Source organism: Mustela putorius, unplaced genomic scaffold (assembly GCF_011764305.1).
Source record: "Mustela putorius furo isolate JIRA1106 unplaced genomic scaffold, ASM1176430v1.1 tig00001012_pilon_pilon_pilon, whole genome shotgun sequence".
NCBI classification, from domain to species: Eukaryota; Metazoa; Chordata; class Mammalia; order Carnivora; family Mustelidae; genus Mustela; species Mustela putorius.
Genome location: NW_025421531.1, coordinates 758,983 through 780,422, shown reverse-complemented (window position 1 = coordinate 780,422; position 21,440 = coordinate 758,983). Strand labels below are relative to the sequence as shown.

Below are 21,440 nucleotides of genomic sequence, written 5' to 3'. Positions count from 1 at the left end.
ATATTTACATTGACTAGCTTTTTGATACGTCTGTTTCTTGAATTTGAATAATGTTCAGTATTTACTTGAATGACGTTAATGGAGATAGTAAATAGGTTTATAAAGTAAACAATATTTGAAGCTTTGCATAGTGAAAAGACTATCCTGTTTTTTAAAAAAGACTAAATAAAAGTTAATTCCAAGTGATAAGGTATACCTGAGTGCCAATTTCTACCTCTTTGTAAATTTTCAGATACTTAATTTTCAGATTAAAAAAACTTGAAGTTCAGTTTCATAATGTAAATATAGTAAAGTGCCATACTGGACAGTCTTCCTTTTCACATAAATGCTTATTGATACGAACCTTTAAAAAATTCGGCTATGTTATTTCTTGCTTTATTAAAAACTTACCACATGACAAATACGTGTGCATTTGTAATTTCTGTTTCTTGGCATTAGATTTTTTTTTTTCCTAATCTAGTGCTAAGTAGTTACATAGGGTTGTCTTAATTTTAGAAAAAAAGTGGATTTTTGAACAGTAATGCTATTTGACTAAAGAATTAACCGATATGTCTATATTAGAATAAATTTCAAGAAAAGTTTTTTTTTTTTTTAATACTTTGGCATTGGGAAAGTTTCTGCCCTGTAATGCTAATATAAATTTTACCAGTATAAAAAAAAATAAAATTTTCATTGCCTTTTTTCCAGTCATCCTCTTTTTAAGAGATGGCCAACAGTGCCACCATCAGAACAGACAGGCTTTTCTCATAAGTATTGGTTTTATAAAACAAACAAAACAAACCCCTGCACTTAAGAAGTGATGGAAAACTGCATGTGGTGAAACAGATAAGACTTATTTGTGAGATACCAATGACATAATGAAACTGCCTCTGATTTCTTTTATGAGCAAATCAGGTTCATAAAATTATTCTTCAGAAACCTGTTACTGATTTGGATACTTAGGTTTTTGCCAGGTCATTCTGTCTAGGTAACATTGTATTGATATCAATTTATTGTCTTCATCTTTAATTTGTTGTTCAAAGAGACAGTCTCAATGCATATAAAAACATGAAAATGGTCAGACCCTCTTGGTCTGATAACATCTTCCCTAACGGTGCATTTTAAGGGCCATTTTTTTCATTCTGCTTTCTCCTATATATATGATTTATTGTTTAAATAATGAGACTTTAAAAGTAATGTGCCAAATTCATTATGACTATGAGGATTTCAGAATCTGTATTAAAGCATAAAATTGTTCTTTCATGGTCTGAAGCTTACATGATGCATTATATTTATTTTTGAATGAAAAGAAACCTGGTCCCCATCTTCCTGTTGACATCAAACAGTCTTCTGATATGCTAATCCAGCATCAGGGAGAGCACATAGACAGGCTTTATTTGGACTCATTCCAAATCTGAAAGAAAATTATGTGTATAGAACTGATTTTGCAGCATGGCCCTTTAGAATGAAGAGTGATGTTGACACAGTCTGCAATTAAAAATACTGAATATTGAAACATGATATGGGAGGTTTTCAGCATTTTAGTAATACTCTGATTTGCTCTTTAATTACCTGGTCATCTAATTGTTACTTGTTTTTTCCTACTGATGTTAATAGCCCTTGAAATTACTAAATTCATTTCCATAGTTAACATTAATCTAAAGTTACTGGCTTTTCCTTGAAGATTTATCCTTTTGGTATAGTGAGTACATATGAGACAGTAGATATAATCTTTTGCTAAGTATGAAGTAGGGATATCAACAGATTTCCCTATGTTCTTCTTTCAGCCTGCCCTCAACTGGTCACAGCGGTAAAAAATTGACAGAGAAACTTGCTTTGCAATTACCCAAATTATAGTTTCTCCATTTTCAATAATAAATCAAATCAGTTGAACTTCCAAAAACTTTTCCAGAAAAAAATGCACTATAGTACGCACTTAAATGTTGATATCTGTTAATAACTATTTGTGTTTTTTAAAAGTTAAAATTATCAGAAGATGTCATAAAAACTTCCTTATATGTAGTATTTCATGTTGGTCATTTGTAAATATCGTTAAACAGGAAACCAGTTGCATTTTTGTGTTAGAAAAATAATTTTTATGTAATCTTTATGAATTTTAGGAAACTAAAAACTTTGTTCTTGAAGGAGATATATTCTTCTAACAATGTAATATAGGAAAATGGGCATAAATATATACCTCTGGTTTTGTAGTTCTTTGGGTGATTGAGGGCCCACCCTTTCCCAGCTAGGTTGTTGGTGCTCAGCTTTTTGCCTGGACCTTCCTGGACCTTCTATGAAGTTTGGTTTCATCCATTCAAAGTACAGGTTTTTTTTTTTTTTTTTTTTTAAGTAATGTGCAGTAGAAATATTCATGAAAACTTTTTACATAAATCTGTTATTTAATTTTTAATAAATTAACTGATATTTCAAATCACCAAGGTGGTTCAATATTTAAAAGGAGTTCTATAGTGAAGCCTTCTGTCAGGAGAAGAATTGTCTTTTAATGAACATAATTACCTTCAGGTTTTCAGACTATTTTATTCTGTGTTTCTTAAAATGAAATTTGACATCATCCTTTTAGGATAGGAAATTATTTTAATAGATGTTAATTTTTTGAAATCTTGGACATCACAAAGATGTAGCTTTATGTGGCCTATGCTAACTTCAGATATAATAGTAAGAAATTCAAGCTAATATGTCAGGTAAAAATTCTTGAAATCATCTCACTGTGGGAAATCATATGCTTTTTAGTTGGCAATAGATAGATAAAACTAAGTGTTTTTCTGACGTAAGGCATTTTGCATGTCAGAATGTAGTCTGAAGATATTTTAATTCCTAATAATTCTTATTTAAATTTTTTAAAAAGCATTTTAAGAAACAAAAGCGGCTAATTCCTGAAAGGACCGTTTGGAAATACTTTGTTCAACTCTGCAGTGCATTGGAACACATGCATTCCCGACGAGTCATGCATAGAGGTAGGATAAAAACCACAAATAATTTCTAAAGTTGTTTTAAGTGATGCAGGTTATTTGGCAATTTAAGAATAAATACCTTCCAGTCATAGCATAGTATCATGCTTTCTCAGTTAATTTATTTTCAAATTATCATTTACTAGGATGAAAAACCTTTCAGTAGAGCCCAGTTTTAAAGAAAAATGAGAATTAGTTACTGTTCTGCTTTGCCTATTCTGAGCATCCTGCTAATAATGTTGGTAACTTAAAAAAAAAAAAGAAAAGGTGCAGGAAAGCAGTTGATTATGTGTAAGGAAGATTCAGCAGACAGTATCTATCAGGGCCACTTCATTTCTTAATTTTTAACATTAGCTCTTAATATATTCTTGATTGTCAATCAAGTAGTTAGGCAGAGCATGTAAAGATGGCATCACTTAGGAACTGATCCTCTGATTTTGGGGTGTAAAAAATGTCAATACAGTTTATTTAAGCAATTATGATTTGTAAGGTCATCTAAATAAATAATTATGTTCATAGTAGAGTTATGATTTTATATTTTATGTAAATGTATCAATAAATCAATGTTTAATAAGATATTTAATATTGATATAAAATGGGCATAAATTTATTTTGTGCTTTGCATTTCACAAAAGTTTCTTTGAAAATGCATTTTAAGTGAAGATCAGGAGCAATCTCTATCATGCTGCATTGATGATTATTTCTTTATCAGAGGACTAAGAACTCAGAAATAATAAGGCTCTATCAAAATTACCCAGAATGAAGCAATTGGGTCAAAATTCAAACTGACTTTCTTTCATTTTTAAGATAGAGTTTAAATTCTGCCATGAAAAGTATTTTAATCCCTTGAAAATACCTAAGCTGACATCATCTTTCACCTGATTCCTTCATCTCTTCACAGATATAAAACCAGCTAATGTGTTCATTACAGCCACTGGAGTGGTAAAACTTGGAGATCTTGGGCTTGGTCGGTTTTTCAGCTCCAAAACCACAGCTGCACATTCTTTAGGTAAGAGACACAGTATAATTTCATTCAGTTATCGTGTGCGTGCATGCGTGCTTGTGTGTGCATGTGTGTGGTGAAAAACATCATAAGGGATGTACTAAGTATATGCCAGCTCTTACAGTCTAAAGACAACTGTTTTTAAAATCATCAGATTCTGAGTAGATCCCTATCATTCTCTGTTAAACATAATGTGTCCATTCACATGACAGTTGGATACTTCTGTTAATTAGACCCCAGGTAGACATTTGGTTAAAAACAAAAAATACTAATAAACAAACTTGGTTTTAACAGTTGCTGTGGAGCATTCCTTTCATTCTTCATTTAACAACATTGAGATTGTACGGAGATATGATGATTAAACCATATCATGGAAGGGTACTTCACCTGACTATTTAAAAATAATGTAGTAATTTGTAAATGTTTGTTTGTTAAAATAACACATATCGATGTGATTACTACAGAGGGGAAAACCTTAAAGATGGTCTAAAACTAATGAGGAAAATATTCTCCTAAGTTATATTGAAGATATCTGCAGTATATTCATTCTAAAACTAATAATATAGCAATATCCCTTATATCTAAAATAGAACAGAATGTAGTAGCTGTTACATTATGTTAACGATGGAAAAAAGTTGTGTACTTCAGAAACAATAGAAATTACTAGGAAGAAATAATTTTTAAATCTAATAACCTAAAGAGAGAGACAGAGCTTCTCTTAAAACTCTTCATATCACATTTTGTTCTTGTAAATATAAAACTTAAATAAAATGGTAACAACCGGAATAAAATAAGAATTAAGATAAAAATAAGTTGACTTTAATTTAATGGTACCCCATCTTTGGTATCATAATTTCACTGAAAACCATTAAATCTTTTTATACAATTGTGTTTAAATGTGAAATAAAAAACTTCAAAATGGCCTGATGAGGAATAAATGAATTACAGTAGATAGTAGGGTAGTGAAATGAGCATCTAAAATGGTTGACTAGACTTTTTAAAATTTTTCCTGCTTTGTTAGTAAGACTCTCTGTGGCCCTGAACCTTGTCATTTAATTTCTTTTATGTTTAGAACAGGATCTGGCACAGAAGTAGGCAACCGATCACTGCTGAATGACAAAATACTGGATCCTGGGTTAAAGAGTGATAGAAAGATAATACTTTACCATTTTCACAGAGTTTTTATTTTGTCAAGTGTTCTAAGAAAATTAATTTTCAACTGATGTCGAGTAATACTGTCTTGTTCCCTTTCACTTTACATTTATTTTTAGAGAGCATTAAAAATTTTTCTGGTTAAGAAGATTTGATAAGAAATGCATACATTTTAGTGGCACTTTCACAAGTTTTATTTGGAAGTTACAACTCTTAACAATGCAAACATGAAGAAAACGTAGACTATTCCATGTCAGTGTCATTTCTCACAGTAAAAGTAACATGTTTTTCACTTAGTTACTCACCTGAATATTTTAACAGAATTCTGTCACTTAGTTTACCTAGAAATGCTAAATTACACTTACAGACACAGACATATGTACACACACACATAAACACACACACTGCACGCCTGCCTACCCATGCTCAGGCGCACACGTGTGTTTCTTAAATGCTGCTTTGCAGACTGTCACTGTGAGCATGCTGTCCCCTGACTCTAAGGCTCTGGGGAGTGAAACTAACAGCAATTTTGGAAATGGACTTCTTCAGCTTGCCTGCCCCTGCCTTGTACAAAAGTTCCAAACAGGGTTGACAAACGTGCATCTTCATGTTTTGGTGATGTGTTAGTTCAAATTATGTGATATGGAGAGTAAATTCATTAAGAAATTCTATCATATCAGGGTTTGTCTAAATCACTTTACTTAGGGTCATATAGTTTTATGTAGCTATGTAAGTATGTATGTGTGTGCATGTGAAATAGACGGGGACACCTGTAATGCAGCCAGTGAGGAAGTAGCAGCGAGACACTTTCTTTGATGAATGAACCAGTAGAAAAATAATTTCTTTCACAAGTACTTTTTCCCATATTATTTTGAGAAAAAAAAAATACTCTTAAAATAAGAAAATGTCTTTTGTTCCTGCTTGTCTTCTCTGCAAAGTATAGATTTTGATGGTCTGAAACTAAAGTTCAGTAAGCAAAGTGTAACATGCAGAAGAATTAAAGATTGAATTCTGGCCTACCATGACTTTGTGGACCCAATAAAAAACCTATTTAGAAGGATCAGGAAAAATTGTCTGCTAACCAAGAATGTGTATAAAATAACAAGGATATAAATCCTGACACAGACTTATGTTTGTTGACTTACATTACTTATATTTATTTATTGTTTTAAAAGATTTTGTATATTTATTTGATAGAGACACAGCAAGAGAGGGAACACAAGCAGGGGTAGTGCGAGAGTGAGAAGCAGGCTTCCTGCTGAGCAAGGAGCCTGGTGTGGGGCTTGATCCCATGACTCTGGGATCATGACCTGCACTGAGGGCAGATGCTTCACGACTGAGTTACCCAGGCACCTCAACTTATGTTATTTCTAAAAGAATTATTACCCTTATATATTATTATCATGAATTTTTATTTTTAAGAGCAAATCCTAACTTTGCTTCTAAAGAGTTGATTATGGAAAAGCAGTTGAAATTGTGGCATCTATGTGAAATTATTTTGCTTATAGAAAATATGATAGAATTATAGATTTTATTCTGTGTTGATTTGTTTTCTGATTTTACTAGGGTAATATCCGTAGGGCATGATTTATCACTAGGGCAGGTCTAAATTTGAATATAACTACAAATAAGTGAGATCTGTGTGTAGTTTATACTGTTTTTACATCAAATGAAGTTGATCTTGGAGCCCTATTTCATTTAACTTTGTAAAGGAGATGTTTTTAGGAATTTAATTTAAAAAAGCAAAAATTAATAGGATTTTAAAAACACCTTGCTACAGTTACGCACTTACATTTTCTGTTTTCCAAAATATATATTACTATTCAGACATGAAGTTAAAGGATGCTATTTTTTCTTACTTTGATTCATAAATAGGAATTCACACTTCCAACATTTCTTATTTTTTAACAATCTTTAAAAGATTGTCAAGCATTTGAATTTTTCAATTTTCTGTTCATTTGTATCACTTATTTGTATTCATTTATAGTGTTTTCAGAACCACTTTTCTTAATTAAAAATATGTCAACAAGGAATAGGCTTAAAAATTATAAATATAAAATCTGATGTTGCTGGATGTTCAGACTATGTTCAAATCCTCAGAATAGAAAAAAAAAAAAAAATTCTCAGAGGCCTTCACTTTGCCCTCTAGTTCCTCCCTGCTCCCAGCATATATGTTGAGTCACAGTCTCTCTCTTTTCTTTTCCCGCTTGCTTAATCCATAGTGACTTTATGTTTAAACTAGGAAAATGTTCTCCCTTGTTTCTACTATTTTTTTTTTTAAGATTTTATTTATTTTTCAGAGACAGAGGGAGAGAGCGTGAGCGAGCATAGGCAGACAGAGAGGCAGGCAGAGGCAGAGGGAGAAGCAGGCTCCCTGCTGAGCAAGGAGCCCGATGTGGGACTCGATCCCAGGACGCTGGGATCATGACCTGAGCCAAAGGCAGCTGCTCAACCAACTGAGCCACCCAGGCGTCCCTGTTTCTACTATTTTAAGAAAGTCAACTATATACATTTCCAGCAGACTTACCTTCCTAAAAGAGACTATCTGATTATATCACTTCCCCCCCAAATCCTTGATTGTTCCCCTTTGCCTAAAGAATGTCGTACAGAGTCCTTAAGTAGTCGGGGTCCTCTAGAGTTTGATGTCCTCTGGAACTTTTCATTCTTGCCATTGACTACACAGCATCCCTCCTTATGTGCCGGCCGTGTTTCTCCTCTTGCTTTGTTCCGAGTGTGAGAAATAGCATGATGTTTGGGAGAGAATGGAGGATATCTGGATTTACATGTCCCTTGTACTGTAGGACTTGGATCAAACCATTTATCAACTTTTCCCACTTCTCAGTTTCCAATTGATGAAAATAGAAATGTGGATAACTGTTCTATGTTTTGCCCCAATCTCTAATAATACATGAACATAAAGGTGTTTTCGTTCACCGTAATGTGCTATTAAGTTGCTTAGGTGAATACGAAGGTGGTATTGGTGGTGAAGATATAGCAAAGGGATGAAGGGAAAAGGGAGAAGGAATTCATGTACTGTTTATTGTTCTTGTAAAGTACCTGAATTGAATCATTTAAAAGACAGTTTTAGTACCTTTCTTATGCATGTGCTGTTCTAGGGACCAGGAACAAGCCTAAACAAGACCAGTGATCTTCATAGATCTCAGTGTGGGGTGAGGGAGTAGATAATTATCTGATGCTTTCGTTTTTTTGTTAGCCATGTGACAGAGCGTGACTAGGAGGAAGATTATGTTAGAAGAGACATGGTCAGATAAGGCCTCCTCGAGGAGGTGACTTTGAACCAAGATCAGGATGCAGAAGAACCAGCTACATATGACCTAGGGAACAGTGTGTCAGACTGACGGAAGAGCATTTTACACAAAGGGGCAGACGCAGGATAAGCTCTGTCTGTGGAAAGTTTGCTGGAGCAGCGTGAGGGAAGGGTTGTAGCCAGATGTGGGAAGAGCTCCCACATCTCATTCTAAGTGCGGTGGCGAGCTTCTGCGAGATGGTAATTGGAGAGCAACATGACATGCTGTGAAGACTGAAGCCATGAGTCTCTTTTGCCTTCTTCAGGATAATCATGCCCACTATTGTCTGCTGTTTTCCGTTCTTCTGTGTCCGGTGGTGGCCCGCCTTTGTCTCTGAGAGCCTCTCAGGATGTGCTACCCAAAACTGAACAGAGATACCACATGAACTCATTAGCTCATAGTATAGAAAGTTTGTTGCTGCCTATAATCTATGATTTAGACAGTTCCTTTGTTTTTGTCCCCCTCCTCCTTTTGTTTTGTACATGAAGTTATGTTAAATCAGATCTTCATTTAGTTCTTTTGTATTGATTTGGACAGAGGGTGTTGCTAGGGAGACTAATAGTAGGATTATATATATCCCTGTGAATCTTGCCTTTTTTTTTTTGTATTGTCAACCTTATAAATGTTACAGGTGTTAAAAAATCTGTTTTATATATATAGATATAGATACATATATCTATATCTATATAAAATTTAAATGAGGACACATCTGTCTCCCTTGACTCAAACTTCTTAACAGTCTAGGTAAGTTTCTTGACAATGACCCCAGCCACAATGTGATTGCAAAGGAATGTAACCGTATATAATTGAAGCAAAAGGTTCCTGAGACAGTGCTTTACATTACAACTGAATTGTCTGTTCTGTTTTATTTTACTGAAAATAATGCTAGTTGCAACCCACTAAATTGATTTTACAACTCATTAATTGATAATGGCCTGTAATTTGGAAAACACTGGTCTTTGTTTACAATTTATCCATCCATCCATCCATCCATCCTTCCTTCCTTCCTTCCTTTCTTTCTTTTTCTTTTTTTAAGATTTTATTTATTTTGAGAGAGAGAGAGAATGAGAGAGAGAGAATGAGCTGGGGAGGGGGAGGGCAGAGGGGGAGGAAGAAGCAGATTCCCAGCTGAACAGGGAGCCCTACACTGCTTGATTCCAGAATCTTGGGATCATGACCTGAGCCCATGGCAGATGCTTAACTGACTGAACCATCCAGGCCCCCCGAATCATGCTGTTCCATTACTTAAAGACAGATTCCTGCTTTCCACAGACTTTTAGACATTCTCCTGACTTGCTGCTTGGTTATTAGGTCATTTGATCAATCAAATTAACCATTTACAGTATTCTCTGTGTTTCTAGGGGTGGGTAATAACATGCGTGGGGGCTCTGTACAATTTACAAATCATTCCATTCCCTAAGACCCTTACTGAGATGTGTGAACTACGGGTATGGATTATTCCCCTTCTAGAGTCACAAGAACTGAGGCACAGAGAGGTATATAGCTAGAGGATAGTGAGCGGGTCTGTGGCTTCCTATGCAGGACTTACTCTCCCAACAAAACTGACTTTTTTTCACCGTATCAGTACCTTGTGGCATGTTCTCCTACTCTAGTAATGTTTTTTCATTTGTTGTTTTTATTTTCGTCTGCAGTTATCTTGTTCTGTACTGTACATTGCCTAGGAACCCACATATGAGACCAGAGTTTACCCCCCTCTCCTGGACTTGACTGCTCTTAATGCTCCCAGATTCAGAAATAAACAGGAAATAGACCTCAGGGATATTGAGGTCTTTCTTCACAGCCATTCTGCCTACGGGCAACTTTGGCAAATATTTCTAAGTGGCTCTTCTAACCTGAAAAGTACAGTTAGAACAAAACCTGTGAAATAGGAACATGGTAATCAGGGTATATTTTTCTCAAGTCATGAAACACAGAATATACTTTTGTTATACTTTTTCCTTAACTTACTCTAAAGTCTCTTTTCAGGAGATGTCTGACCCAGAGGCAGATTGCTAAGGGATCAAGTATCTTTACCTTTGGATATTTAAAAACACAGCAGAATACACGGAATAATTTTTATGTATTCCAAATATATGATTTTTAGTAAAATCATATCACACTACCCTTATTTCCTATAATAATGACCCAGAGGAATCCTCTTCTGCTATGAACTAGCAACAGCAGTAAGAACAAATATGTATATAGCATTGTGTAATTTACAAGCAGTTTTAAAGGACATTTTCTCCTTGTTCTTCAGTGTTCTCTAACTAGGTAGATTGGCTGTTACAAAGTAGGAAACTGAGATTCCCTGATACTGAACCTGACCTCTGCTCTTTTACCCTCCCTAGAATTCCTGATCCTTACCTTGTATAACTTTTCTTTTCTCATTAGGACTTCTTACCTCCAATATGCTATATAATTTATTTGTCATGCTTTATACTTTTTTCTCTCTCCTCCAGCTAAAATTTAACCTTCATGAAGAAAGGGGTCTTTGTGTTTTTGGTTTCGTGATGTGTTCTAAATACCTAGAAGAAGGCATTGCACATAATAGATAATGAGTATTGATTAAATGATGAATGGGTGTAGAGACAGGCTACACATCAAAGGATGGATTTAACGGAGTCTGTCAGTAAGTGTGGGTTAGATTATGCTCAGTAAGCAGAGGTCAGGTTCAGTATTAGAGGATCTCAGTTGCTTGGCACTAAAGCATATTCTGGCTGGTCCCCCGAAGTCCACTGTGGGCCTCGTGTGGCCTTGCTAGGGCAGCTGCCCTCTCTCCATGCGGCGACTTGGCATATAAACGTAAGTTTTTGCTGTCTCATGAGGGTGGAAGAACATGCTCAATCACTTACTGGCTCTGAATTAAACCCATTCTACTTCATTATAACACAGATAATGCCCATTCATACTTTATTGTCCAAAACAAGTCTCACGACCTTACCTGTCTCAAGGGAATGGGGTAGTATAATTTCCGTTTGTTAAGGAAGAGGAGAACCAGAGATAATAAATGTGAGCATTGTCCATGGGCATGAGATGAAGCAGAAATTACTTGACTTATTTTTCCAATTGTTTGTTTTGTATTCTTTCCCTAATTGTTCATTTTTGTGATACATTTGTTGCGGTTGCACCTAAAGCATAATTAACTCTCTCAGTGGGAATGTGTGCTAGTGGTGAATGCAGAAGTAGCCATAGAGAGCCTTAGGGAATTTTCATTATTCTAAAAGAAATTTTTGAGCAGAGATTATTATTAGAGCTGGGACTAGGATTATTTTTCCTTCAGAGAAATTATTTTTCACATCAGAATAATTCATGAGACTGTTGATCCCTCATGACTCTTCTCTTGATCGGTAAAGCTGTAGTTAATCCCTGCTGGATGTATTTATGCTAGGGACCTTATTTTGGTCAATTTAAAAAATTTGTAGTAAAAACTACTACTTACCAAGCTTCAAATACCAGCTATGGAGTAAGTGCCATGTAGCACATGAACTGTTTTCTGTGTCCATCTCTTATTCAACATTAAGGTAGTTGTGATTACCTGGATTAGTGTCGTATCAATTAATGAACAAGCCAGAGTTCATTTAAATTACAAAAGACCATAATTTATTCTTTTAGTCTTCCTATGGTAAAGAAGACTTCTCTTACTACCACGCGCCCCCCCCCCCCCCCCGCCTCCTCTAAAAAACTCCCCAAAGCATAACTCATCCCATCCCAAAATAATCCAGTGAGCTCGTAGGGGTCAAACATTTTTCAAACCATATATGCTTCTCTTTTTAGCCCCCATTGCCTAGTGTAGTTCTTGGTACATAATTGGTTCTCAGCTCATTGAATTGAATGTTCCTCTCTCCCATGCAATGCATTAATCATTAGCACATTTCTTTTGTTTTCAATTATTGTCCTAATAAATTACCATAAATTTAATGGCTTAAACCCTTTTTCACATCTCTACAACCAGCAGTGGCAGGTGGAATTCCTCTCACACTTCGGGTCCCTCCTGCCCCTTCCCTTACATCTCTCACTGATAATCTAGGATAATCTATTGTAAAGTCCATAATCTTACATCTCTGCTGAGCAGAGAGCCTGATGTGGGGCTCAGTCCCAGGACCTTGAGATCATGACCTGAGCCGAAGGCAGAGGCTTTAACCCACTGAGCCGCCCAGGTGCTCCTGTAAAGTCATTTTTGCCAGATAACATGGCTTATACAGTATGACACCAGAGGGCAAAGATTATGGGGGCCAGAATTCTGCTTACCACACTGTTTTAGTAGACATTACGGAGAATTTGTTTGTATCCTCCTTTAATGACTTGATAAGGTGAAGTTGTTTAAAAGTTGGAGGTTTAATGAAAGTTTGCATTAAACTAAGCACTTTCTTTTTTGGACAGATATTTTGACATTAAAATTTCACATTTTTATTATAAAGCTTTATAGGTGTTTTATTGAATTATGATGTACATTTTCTTTTTAAGGAACACTATACCATACTTGGCATAATATAAATTTTGCAGACAAGTTCTCTCTGTCTTATTGTTAGTTTATTGCACTTTTTTGTTTTCTTTTGTTTTGTGTGTATGTGTGTGTGTGTTTAACAAAAGTTTATTTAATTCTCAAGGGACTTTCTCTCCTCAGTTCCAGTTCTGCTTCTTGAGTGGCTTACTCCCTCATGGATTAGAATGTAGGCGGAGATAAAAAATAATTTTAATAATATTAATTAGGAAAGCTAATCTGCTACAAAATCTAAACACATTATGTACTCCAAATGTGTATGTAAGTAATTGGGGGTAGTTAGCTGCTATTTAAGCAAATCTATTTGCGCCAGAGTTGCATTTATTATACACAATGAAGTGTTTCCTATCTGATTGCTAGAAAGAAGAAAAACAAATGAGAATAGTTAGATTAATAATGTTTCAATATCCATTTTACTTACTTTCAATATCCGCCCTCCCCTGAAGAGAAAAGATGGAAAATTTTATTTTTGCATATACATGTGTGACTTTAGCTATTATATGTGTTTGTTGTACATCATGAAAATGTAGATTAAAAAAAAAAAAAAAAAAAAAAAAACCGAATTAGGACTCTCTGATACTGATCCTTGTGCTAGATAATATTTGAAACCCCTTGGGGGGAAATTGTTGTTTTTGTTGTCATTAGAAGATTTTTTGAACTTCTCTTTACCTTCCGCAGTGAGACAAATGGTTCTCAGATTTTGTGATATTACCAGAAGAGTAAATGCATGACCATCACTCAAACTAGATACCAGCATTTTCACACTGGAGTCTCTTGAGTGTACAAATCATGTTCCCCACACTATTTCCAAGTGTGATATAGCTTCTGATTTCAACTTGGGAAATTAGTGTTCTTGAACCAGGCATTATAACAGTTTCATTTTTGGTGCCAAGTGCCACCTGTGGTCACATACTGGTTTTTCCCACACCTTTCCCTAGCACCTCTCTGCGGAGCTTTCTTTGGCTTATTCCCCGTCAAAGTCCAAGGCGACTTGGGGCCGTAAAGGCAACATATGTTCAGTCAGTGCTATCGGCTACTTTCGCTGATTTATTTTTAACTTTCAGCCCTTTCTAGACTTCAATAATGGCTCCAGGAAGAAGCTATGATCTAATTTTAAACTGTGCACATTTAACCTCTCTGTCACTCTAAGGAGCACATGTTTAAAACAGAGTAGCTACAAAGTAGTATAATTACCACGTGTAACCCATCGAACCCAGACCCTTATTCCTGGCTTTTTGTATGTCCATCCTAACTTGTAGAAGATTTCACTGTGTCTTAATGCAGAAGGAGAAGGATACAGAATTTCGTTATTGTTGTTATCGTTTAGTTACATTTCACAGTGGTCAGTTTTAATGGAATAACCGTCTGTTTAAATGCATGGGACAGAAACTATGTGGTTTGAATTCCAGGTCCACAACTTACCCATTTTGTGATCTTTTACAAATGAGATGATCTCCCAAAGCCTCTTCTCTAAAACGAGGTAACAGTAGTAACATCTCCTGAAGCTACTTCATAATAGTCCTCTTTTCACTAGTGCATGAGCCCCATACGGTCAGGACTTAATCCGTTCACTTCTTTCTCCCCAGTGCCTAGAACAGCGTGTGCCCTGTAGTAGGGACCTGCTAAACATTTATTCAAAGTTCAGCCAAATAATACGTGGAATGCATTTAACCCAGTGCCCAGAGCAGAGTAACAGTAACAATACAGTTTCCTGGGTTTTTCCTCCCTCCGCATTATTAAAGCTCTTCATGTCATCAGGGGCACTTAAAAGATGACAAATTTTATTTTAGATTTGTCTTTTGCAGAAAAAATACTATTCTACTGCCCAGCCATTCTGTATTAACCTTAGATGATACTCCTTACAATTAAATACATTGGGCTTCCCTCCTTCAAGTCTGCCAACATGACTTCTGGGCTGACTTAAGAGTCTGAAGGAGAGAATGGAAATTAATTCTTATTCCCTGAAGTTATGTGTATCTATTTTTTACAATCAAACCAAGGTATAAGATATCTCTTTTCCTTTTAATGATCCCAACAAGACAGGTTCAAAGTTTCCTTTCTGTAGTTTGCTTTAATTCTAAGAGAAAAAAGCAACATTTCTAAACTGCATTTGCTTATTTGTACTGTCTGATTTAAAACACTTTGCACAGCTCTCCTATGTAATAGTTTAAAAAAAGAGTATATTGCTTTTTTCCATTTCATTTTCCATAAGGATTTTTTGTAGGGTTTTTGTGAGTCCTGCAGAATTTAGAACAAAATTGTTTCAGAAACCATCTCCTCTTTCTCATCCCTGCATCTTAGAGAGTAAAGAAAGTGAACAAAAAGAGAAGTGAAGTGGTCCTAGCTAGTTAGTGAGGTACGATGTGAAATGGAGTTCCTGACCTTTGTCTGGTTTTGCCCTGCCTTCCTTGTTTAAAACAAAAAAAAAAACCAAAAACAAACAAAAAAAAATAGCAGCCAACTCTAACCATATAAGCAGATGCCTCCGTAGTGCTATTGTTTTTCTCAATTCAAGTCTTTGCAGAAATTGTGCTACTAAATGTTAAAAAAATTCTGCATCTGACTTGTTTTGATAAAAGGGAAGTTATTAATTAATTTAGTCATATATTCCATGACAGCATGTTAGCAAAATTTTTTTGACTCTCCTAAACATAATGTAGAACTTCTGAAAATCAGTCTTTTGCTCAGGATAAATTTTAGAATGTATGTATTGTTAACAGAGTATACAAAATATGAAACTTTTCTCATTTAACTAAGAGTAAGTCAATTGATGGAATTAAAATCTGTTTACATTGGAATGATTTCATATATTTTAAAGAAAAGTCAGATAGCATTTTCAGATGTTAGCAATTTTTCCCTAAAATCAGCCTTTCTCTGTTTTTTTTTATGATGTTATCATCCATTTCTTACTTTCATGCATACCAGGAGGTTCAAATGGCATAAGTATGTGCTCTAGTAAAATACATTCTCATTTTAGCTACAGCCATAAATTCTCAAAAGATCAGTGAAGTTACGCAACCTGCCTCTCCATGCCCCGCAGTACATAGTAATTTGCATGATCGTTTACTGTGTAATCATATCACTCTACAACTCTCCCTTTCCTGGTACAGCTGTTAAAAGAAGTCACAACATTCTTGAGGCAATAGAAATAATAGACACGGCTGTTGTGGATTTTTTAAAAAGGCTTTTAGGAAATAGTTGTGTATCCCTTAAGTTTGAAATGTGGAAGACCTATCCCTGCATTTAAATGTATTTCAGGTTTTCCTGAGCAATTTAAACTTTTCGACCTCTCTGCTAGGTAGAGAGGAAGGATGGGTCTGTTGGTTTGATGGGGCTCAACCTCTCTGCCCCGTGTCCATCAGCAGGAAAGCCCTTGTCCACAACGGAGGCGCACTTTAGGGATCACGTAAGAGGGAGCAAGTGGAAACTCCCTCTTCAGCCGTGCTAATTAGGAATCAATGCGATGAATAATTGTAGGGCAGGATCCAAACTTTCTCTTCTTCCTACATAATGACTCTTTTGGAAATGTGTCAGTCATAAAGGTGAGTGGCATCGTTAGATTTACATTTTCTTATCTCTTCGAGATCCATATAATTTAAATATTAAAATAAAGTGTGCATATTTAGCATAAGGAACTTTGCTGTTTACAAAATGAAGAAGAATCAGTGTCTAAGTTTACAGAGTCAGTGTCAACCCGATATGTCATTTTTTAGAATGACCTCCAGCAGCTCCCCAGAAAAGGCTTTTCTTCACATGAAAATTTTTTACATGATAAGTTTAGTTGAGTGGAATTCCTGATCATTCTTTTCCTCTGCTTCCTTCACTCGCGGGTCGTCTGTGAGTTCAGTTGTGTTGCAGTTAAGGTGTTATGTGGGGGCTAATCTCTGTAAAATGCTAACATTTGTTCCTCTTTTTCCCTATCATCAATCTTTCACACTCATATCAAACCCCTAATGTATCAGCAGGTTTCCCAGAGCTACTGGTTAAAATTACCTTTGCTTTTGGTAAACTCTGAACCTTCAAGCCTCAGTGTTTTCAGATGCCCCCTGTGGATTCCGTGAAGCCTCTCTCTGCACATTCCTCACTGCCAGTCACTTGCTTTATGTCCTGAAACCAGGAGCCTGTGCACAGCCCCTGATTATTCCAGCTGGACCCTCCACCCTTCCTTAAATGGAGAAAGGGTGTAAATACCTCTGGTAATCGGTGTGGCAAATGCAAACGATAAGGGAAAGGGGTTGGAACTCCCAAAGCTAGAGAGCTTGTGTTTATTTTACCTGGTAACAGTTCAGATGGTTTAAAACTCTAGCTATTTCTGAAAGTTTCTTGGCTTTTTTGACCCCGACAGAGATCGGCAGATTTACCTGTCTTCAGAGTAGATGCTACACCGAGATAATTTATTTCTTAAGGTTTGTTTTACTAATTGCCTGTGTGAATAGTTCATATTTTATTTAAATTTATTTTATCCTCCTGTGTACCTGTCTCCATTTCTTCACTTCCATAAATACTTCCCTTTTGTCTATTCTGACTAGGACTATCCCCCCTTGTTAGTAAAAATGGATTCCAGTACTAGGTGGGATTTCTTGCAAATACATGGTTGGTGATGATTTCAGCTTTAGTGCAGTGTAGTTTCCACACACAACTATTAGGTTACAACCTTATTCTTTTGGAAAACTGACTCCTGCCTTTGAGGAAAATGCTTTGATTATTGGTGTGACTCTTCCTGTTCCCTGTTCAGTACTGGGAGTTATAGTCTCATTAAGATTTACCCTAAATATCTGGGGAGTTCTTGAAAATTAATAGAAAAAGGAGAATGCCCTTCTCTCTGTGAGTAGCAGCACATTTTGGGGAGGTTTTGCCTCAAGCAAGTAAATTCCAAAATATTGTTCTCAAACCTGGACTCTGTATTTGGCAAAAAGCCCTAGGCTAATGGTGTTGAAATAGCCATGTAAATTAGAAATTGAAGATATTCACTTTAAAAGTCACGTAAGTGTTTTTACCCTTCAAACTATGACATACATGCTTTGCCTATTTTAAATGCTTAATAAGAATTAATTTATTACATTATCATTTATTATGTTACCCTTTTCTAAAATGGCCATAAAAAGTATAAGCACCTCAAAAGAAAGAAAAATAAAAATTATCTGGAGTATCTTGTCTTTAAGAGAAAGTCTCAGTAATAATAACCCAGACAATTTTCCAGAGGTGTCAGTGAACTTTCACATATGTTATTATATAATCCTTTGGTGTACAAAAGTCTGTTGTTCCTTTTTAAAATGGTAGTAAGTAGAGTACTGAAGGTTAGTGATTATATCACTTATAATTTTAAAAGCTACAGCTGTATTCTGAGGAATGTTTCTATTAAAAGTTAATGAGCAAGATTTATTTATACACACTACTGAATTGTTATAAATTAATGTTTGTATTTAAGTAAATGTTTATATGATTATGCTTAATTGTTTGGGATATGCAAGCCATATTTTTTTCAAAATAAAGAAATGAAGCCAATGTGAATCGCTTAAGAGGATTTTCTTGTTAGAATTCCTCATTTTTCCTTTAGTTAAGCTCCCTAGATTTTCCCTGAATCGATCAAAAGTTTAACTCACCACACCCTTTTTAATATAGGGTGGATGTCGATGTGCTGCTTAAGGGTCAGGGAGCAGAGGAAATTAAATAGTTTTAAGTATTCGCAGAAACAATTTCCTGATTCTGATGAGTGATTTTGGTGACATATTTTAATCCAGAATAGTGTGTATAGAATTTCTTACCACAGCTGCACCTTCATTTTTATATTCCTCTGGTTTGGTTCGGTTTGTTTTTTGCAGTGGGCACTCCGTACTACATGTCTCCAGAGAGAATACATGAAAATGGATACAACTTCAAATCTGACATCTGGTCTCTTGGCTGTCTACTGTATGAGGTAGGTAATGTTGATAAAGTTCACATATTGATGTATTTTTAGTTACTGTTACAGATTTCCTCTGTCCTTATAGTATACACTTATTTTTTTCTGGATGGTGTTTAAGAATTAGCTTTTTAATTAGGAAGGGTTAATCCATTGACTTAATAGCTGCTTTTATAATGGAAACTATACATTCCTGCACATTTACCTCCTCTAAATATTTTTAAGTTTTAGGGAGAATTTTATTTTAAAAATGTTCCTAATGTTAATACGATGTTTCCCTGCATATCTTATTTATAAAAATGTACATTTGAACATCTGTAAAATAACTTGCTTATCCATACATAGCAGGAGAGGTATGGAATGGATTTAAAACATGAAAGCGTAGTAAATGGTAAATATCTTTTCCAATATTTCTTTTGCTCTTACTTAGGATAATTTAGCTTTAAGGATAGTAGGCAAAAAGATAATTTTTCTAGGTTGCCACTTTGTTTGATTTCCATGAGTAACAGTTGCATTGGTAAAGCTTAGTGAAATAGTCTCTTTCCTGTTCTACTGGTCATAATTTGTCAAAGGAAAATGGAACCATCTAGCTATATCCTCTAACATATTTCAACCCAGTAATTTGGATGGGTAGAAAAAAAGCACATTATGTAAAAGCACATTTTACATCCATGTTACAGAGTAATGGTATCAAAAAGCTCTCAAGACTCTACTGTTATGTAAATTTGTTTTTTAATCAAATGGTCATTTTCCTAATAATTTCAGGCTTTAAGTCAGAGCTGCTAATAAAGGTTAGTCTAAATCTGAGTAACTAATAAAATAAAATGAAGGAAAATAATACATGGTATCATTTTCATGTTTTAATGTATACAATAGAAGTCCAAAGTAGATAGATGGAAACCAGTATATTTCGTACTCTCTATTTTGTATTTCCTGTCCTCCTGACTTAAATGAAATATATCATGAGATCATCTATTTTAATTGCCCAAACATTACCTGGAAGTAGAGCATTAGAAGGTTTATTTTTTAATGTATATCATGATCTTTAATTATTATAGTTTACAGATTCAAATTTCTTTAAGGAACCTGAGATTATTTATTTTGTTCTTCCTAGTTAAGTAACTAATTACCACTTTAAAAGAACAGATTTTTAAATGTTCTTCAGTAACATTCCTAGGACAATTTTTTAATAAAAAATTATGAATTAGTGATATGACAAAATGTGTTTAAGTATGCACATGAGATGAAAAGAGACTATGCTCACTATATTATATTGTTACTAATTTGATATAATGCTGAAAAGAATTGGTTTGATTATATTAAATTACTGTAATGTTTAAAGTCACTTCGTACATTTTAAAATATTTTATATTCCTCAGGCCATAGTCTAATATTATCAAAGTGGCATTTCCTTTTTAAACACCTGAAAGTAAACAGCAAATTGGTTTGTGCTAACAAGATGAAATTTAGCAATGAAAAAGAAAAAGTTCAATTAAGGTAATGCTTTTTGAGAAGTTTGCAAATTCTTTTAGGGCCACTGGATTCTTATGTCAAAACTGAAATAATTCTTCACATTCTGAATATGCCTTTGAGAGGCAGTGTCCCACTTTTATGTGTATTTAAAATGATCACCAAAATAGAAGTTATTTCTTTGGATACTTCTATAGCTGTGAGTTTTATGTGTTGTGGATGATTTTGAGTTAAAAGTATTTATCATGGTAAACGTTGGTTTTCATCTCAGTGAATTTTCTCAGTTCCTCTATGCATGTCATGTGGAAGAACTAAAATTTTTCTAAAGATTTCATTTACCTTTATATTCTATCTCCTTCCAGATATGTTTCAATATAATGTTAATAGAAATACCCAGGAACTTAGCCTTAAAAACTTGGCCACAACCTCTCATGGACATTTTATATTATATCCCTCTAAGAATTTACTATTCACAATGAAGGAGTAGGAAGCTTTTTTGAAAATGTATTTTAAACTCAGAAAATTAGACTTTCAAATATTCCTGAAACCTCAAAAAAAAAAAAAAACTAGCAGTAGTACAGTTTTAATTGATATGCAACAAAGTAGACTTTACTAATTAAAATCAAGATGCTGTGCTTTTGCTACACGGACCTTTACATGGAAAAGTAGGTTTTACACATTTCCTTTATTGTTCAGCGCAGCAATTGCATCCTTACAGGGTTGTAGGTTGGTGGCTTACAGTTCAAAAAAAAAGAGAGCTGCCACCAGCCCCGAAGACAGACAGTGGGCTTTCGTCCCTCCGACACCCCCAGAATACTAATCAGGAAAGTCAGACCCTGGAGGTCAGGGAGCAAGTCAATCATTCTAGCGATCGTCTCAGTGTGGAGGATCAAATTAGCCTGAAAAATTCAGCTGCTGGGAGGAGAGGGCGAGCAGCTGTCAGGGGCAGCATCGAGATGCACTAATGAACCAGATGAATAGTGCAAAAGCTTGAAAATAAAAACAGGACAGTTGACATTTTTCATCTGTCAAAGCAGGAGATGCATGAAAATATACTATTCCTGTTTTAACTCCTTAGGGGACATTCAGATTTTTTTTTTTTTAACACTCTGCAGTATTGAGACAAAAGTACTGTAATGAACTCCTAGCATATGAT

General features: G+C 35.0%; 1 protein-coding gene across 2 annotated transcripts in view; it reads left to right on the top strand.

The window, feature by feature from the left end:
• NEK7 (NIMA related kinase 7) overlaps positions 1 to 21,440 on the top strand; it is a 149,355-nt gene that overhangs the window by 105,612 nt on the left and 22,303 nt on the right. For both annotated transcript variants that reach the window (XR_006608619.1, XM_045086988.1), the window contains exons 6-8: positions 2,846 to 2,954; positions 3,850 to 3,957; positions 18,735 to 18,829. Coding sequence is in view for 1 of the 2 variants with exons in the window: in XM_045086988.1 (XP_044942923.1) it covers positions 2,846 to 2,954; positions 3,850 to 3,957; positions 18,735 to 18,829 (312 nt within the window). In the remaining variant the exon portion in view is untranslated. The remainder of the gene's footprint in view (positions 1 to 2,845; positions 2,955 to 3,849; positions 3,958 to 18,734; positions 18,830 to 21,440) is intronic.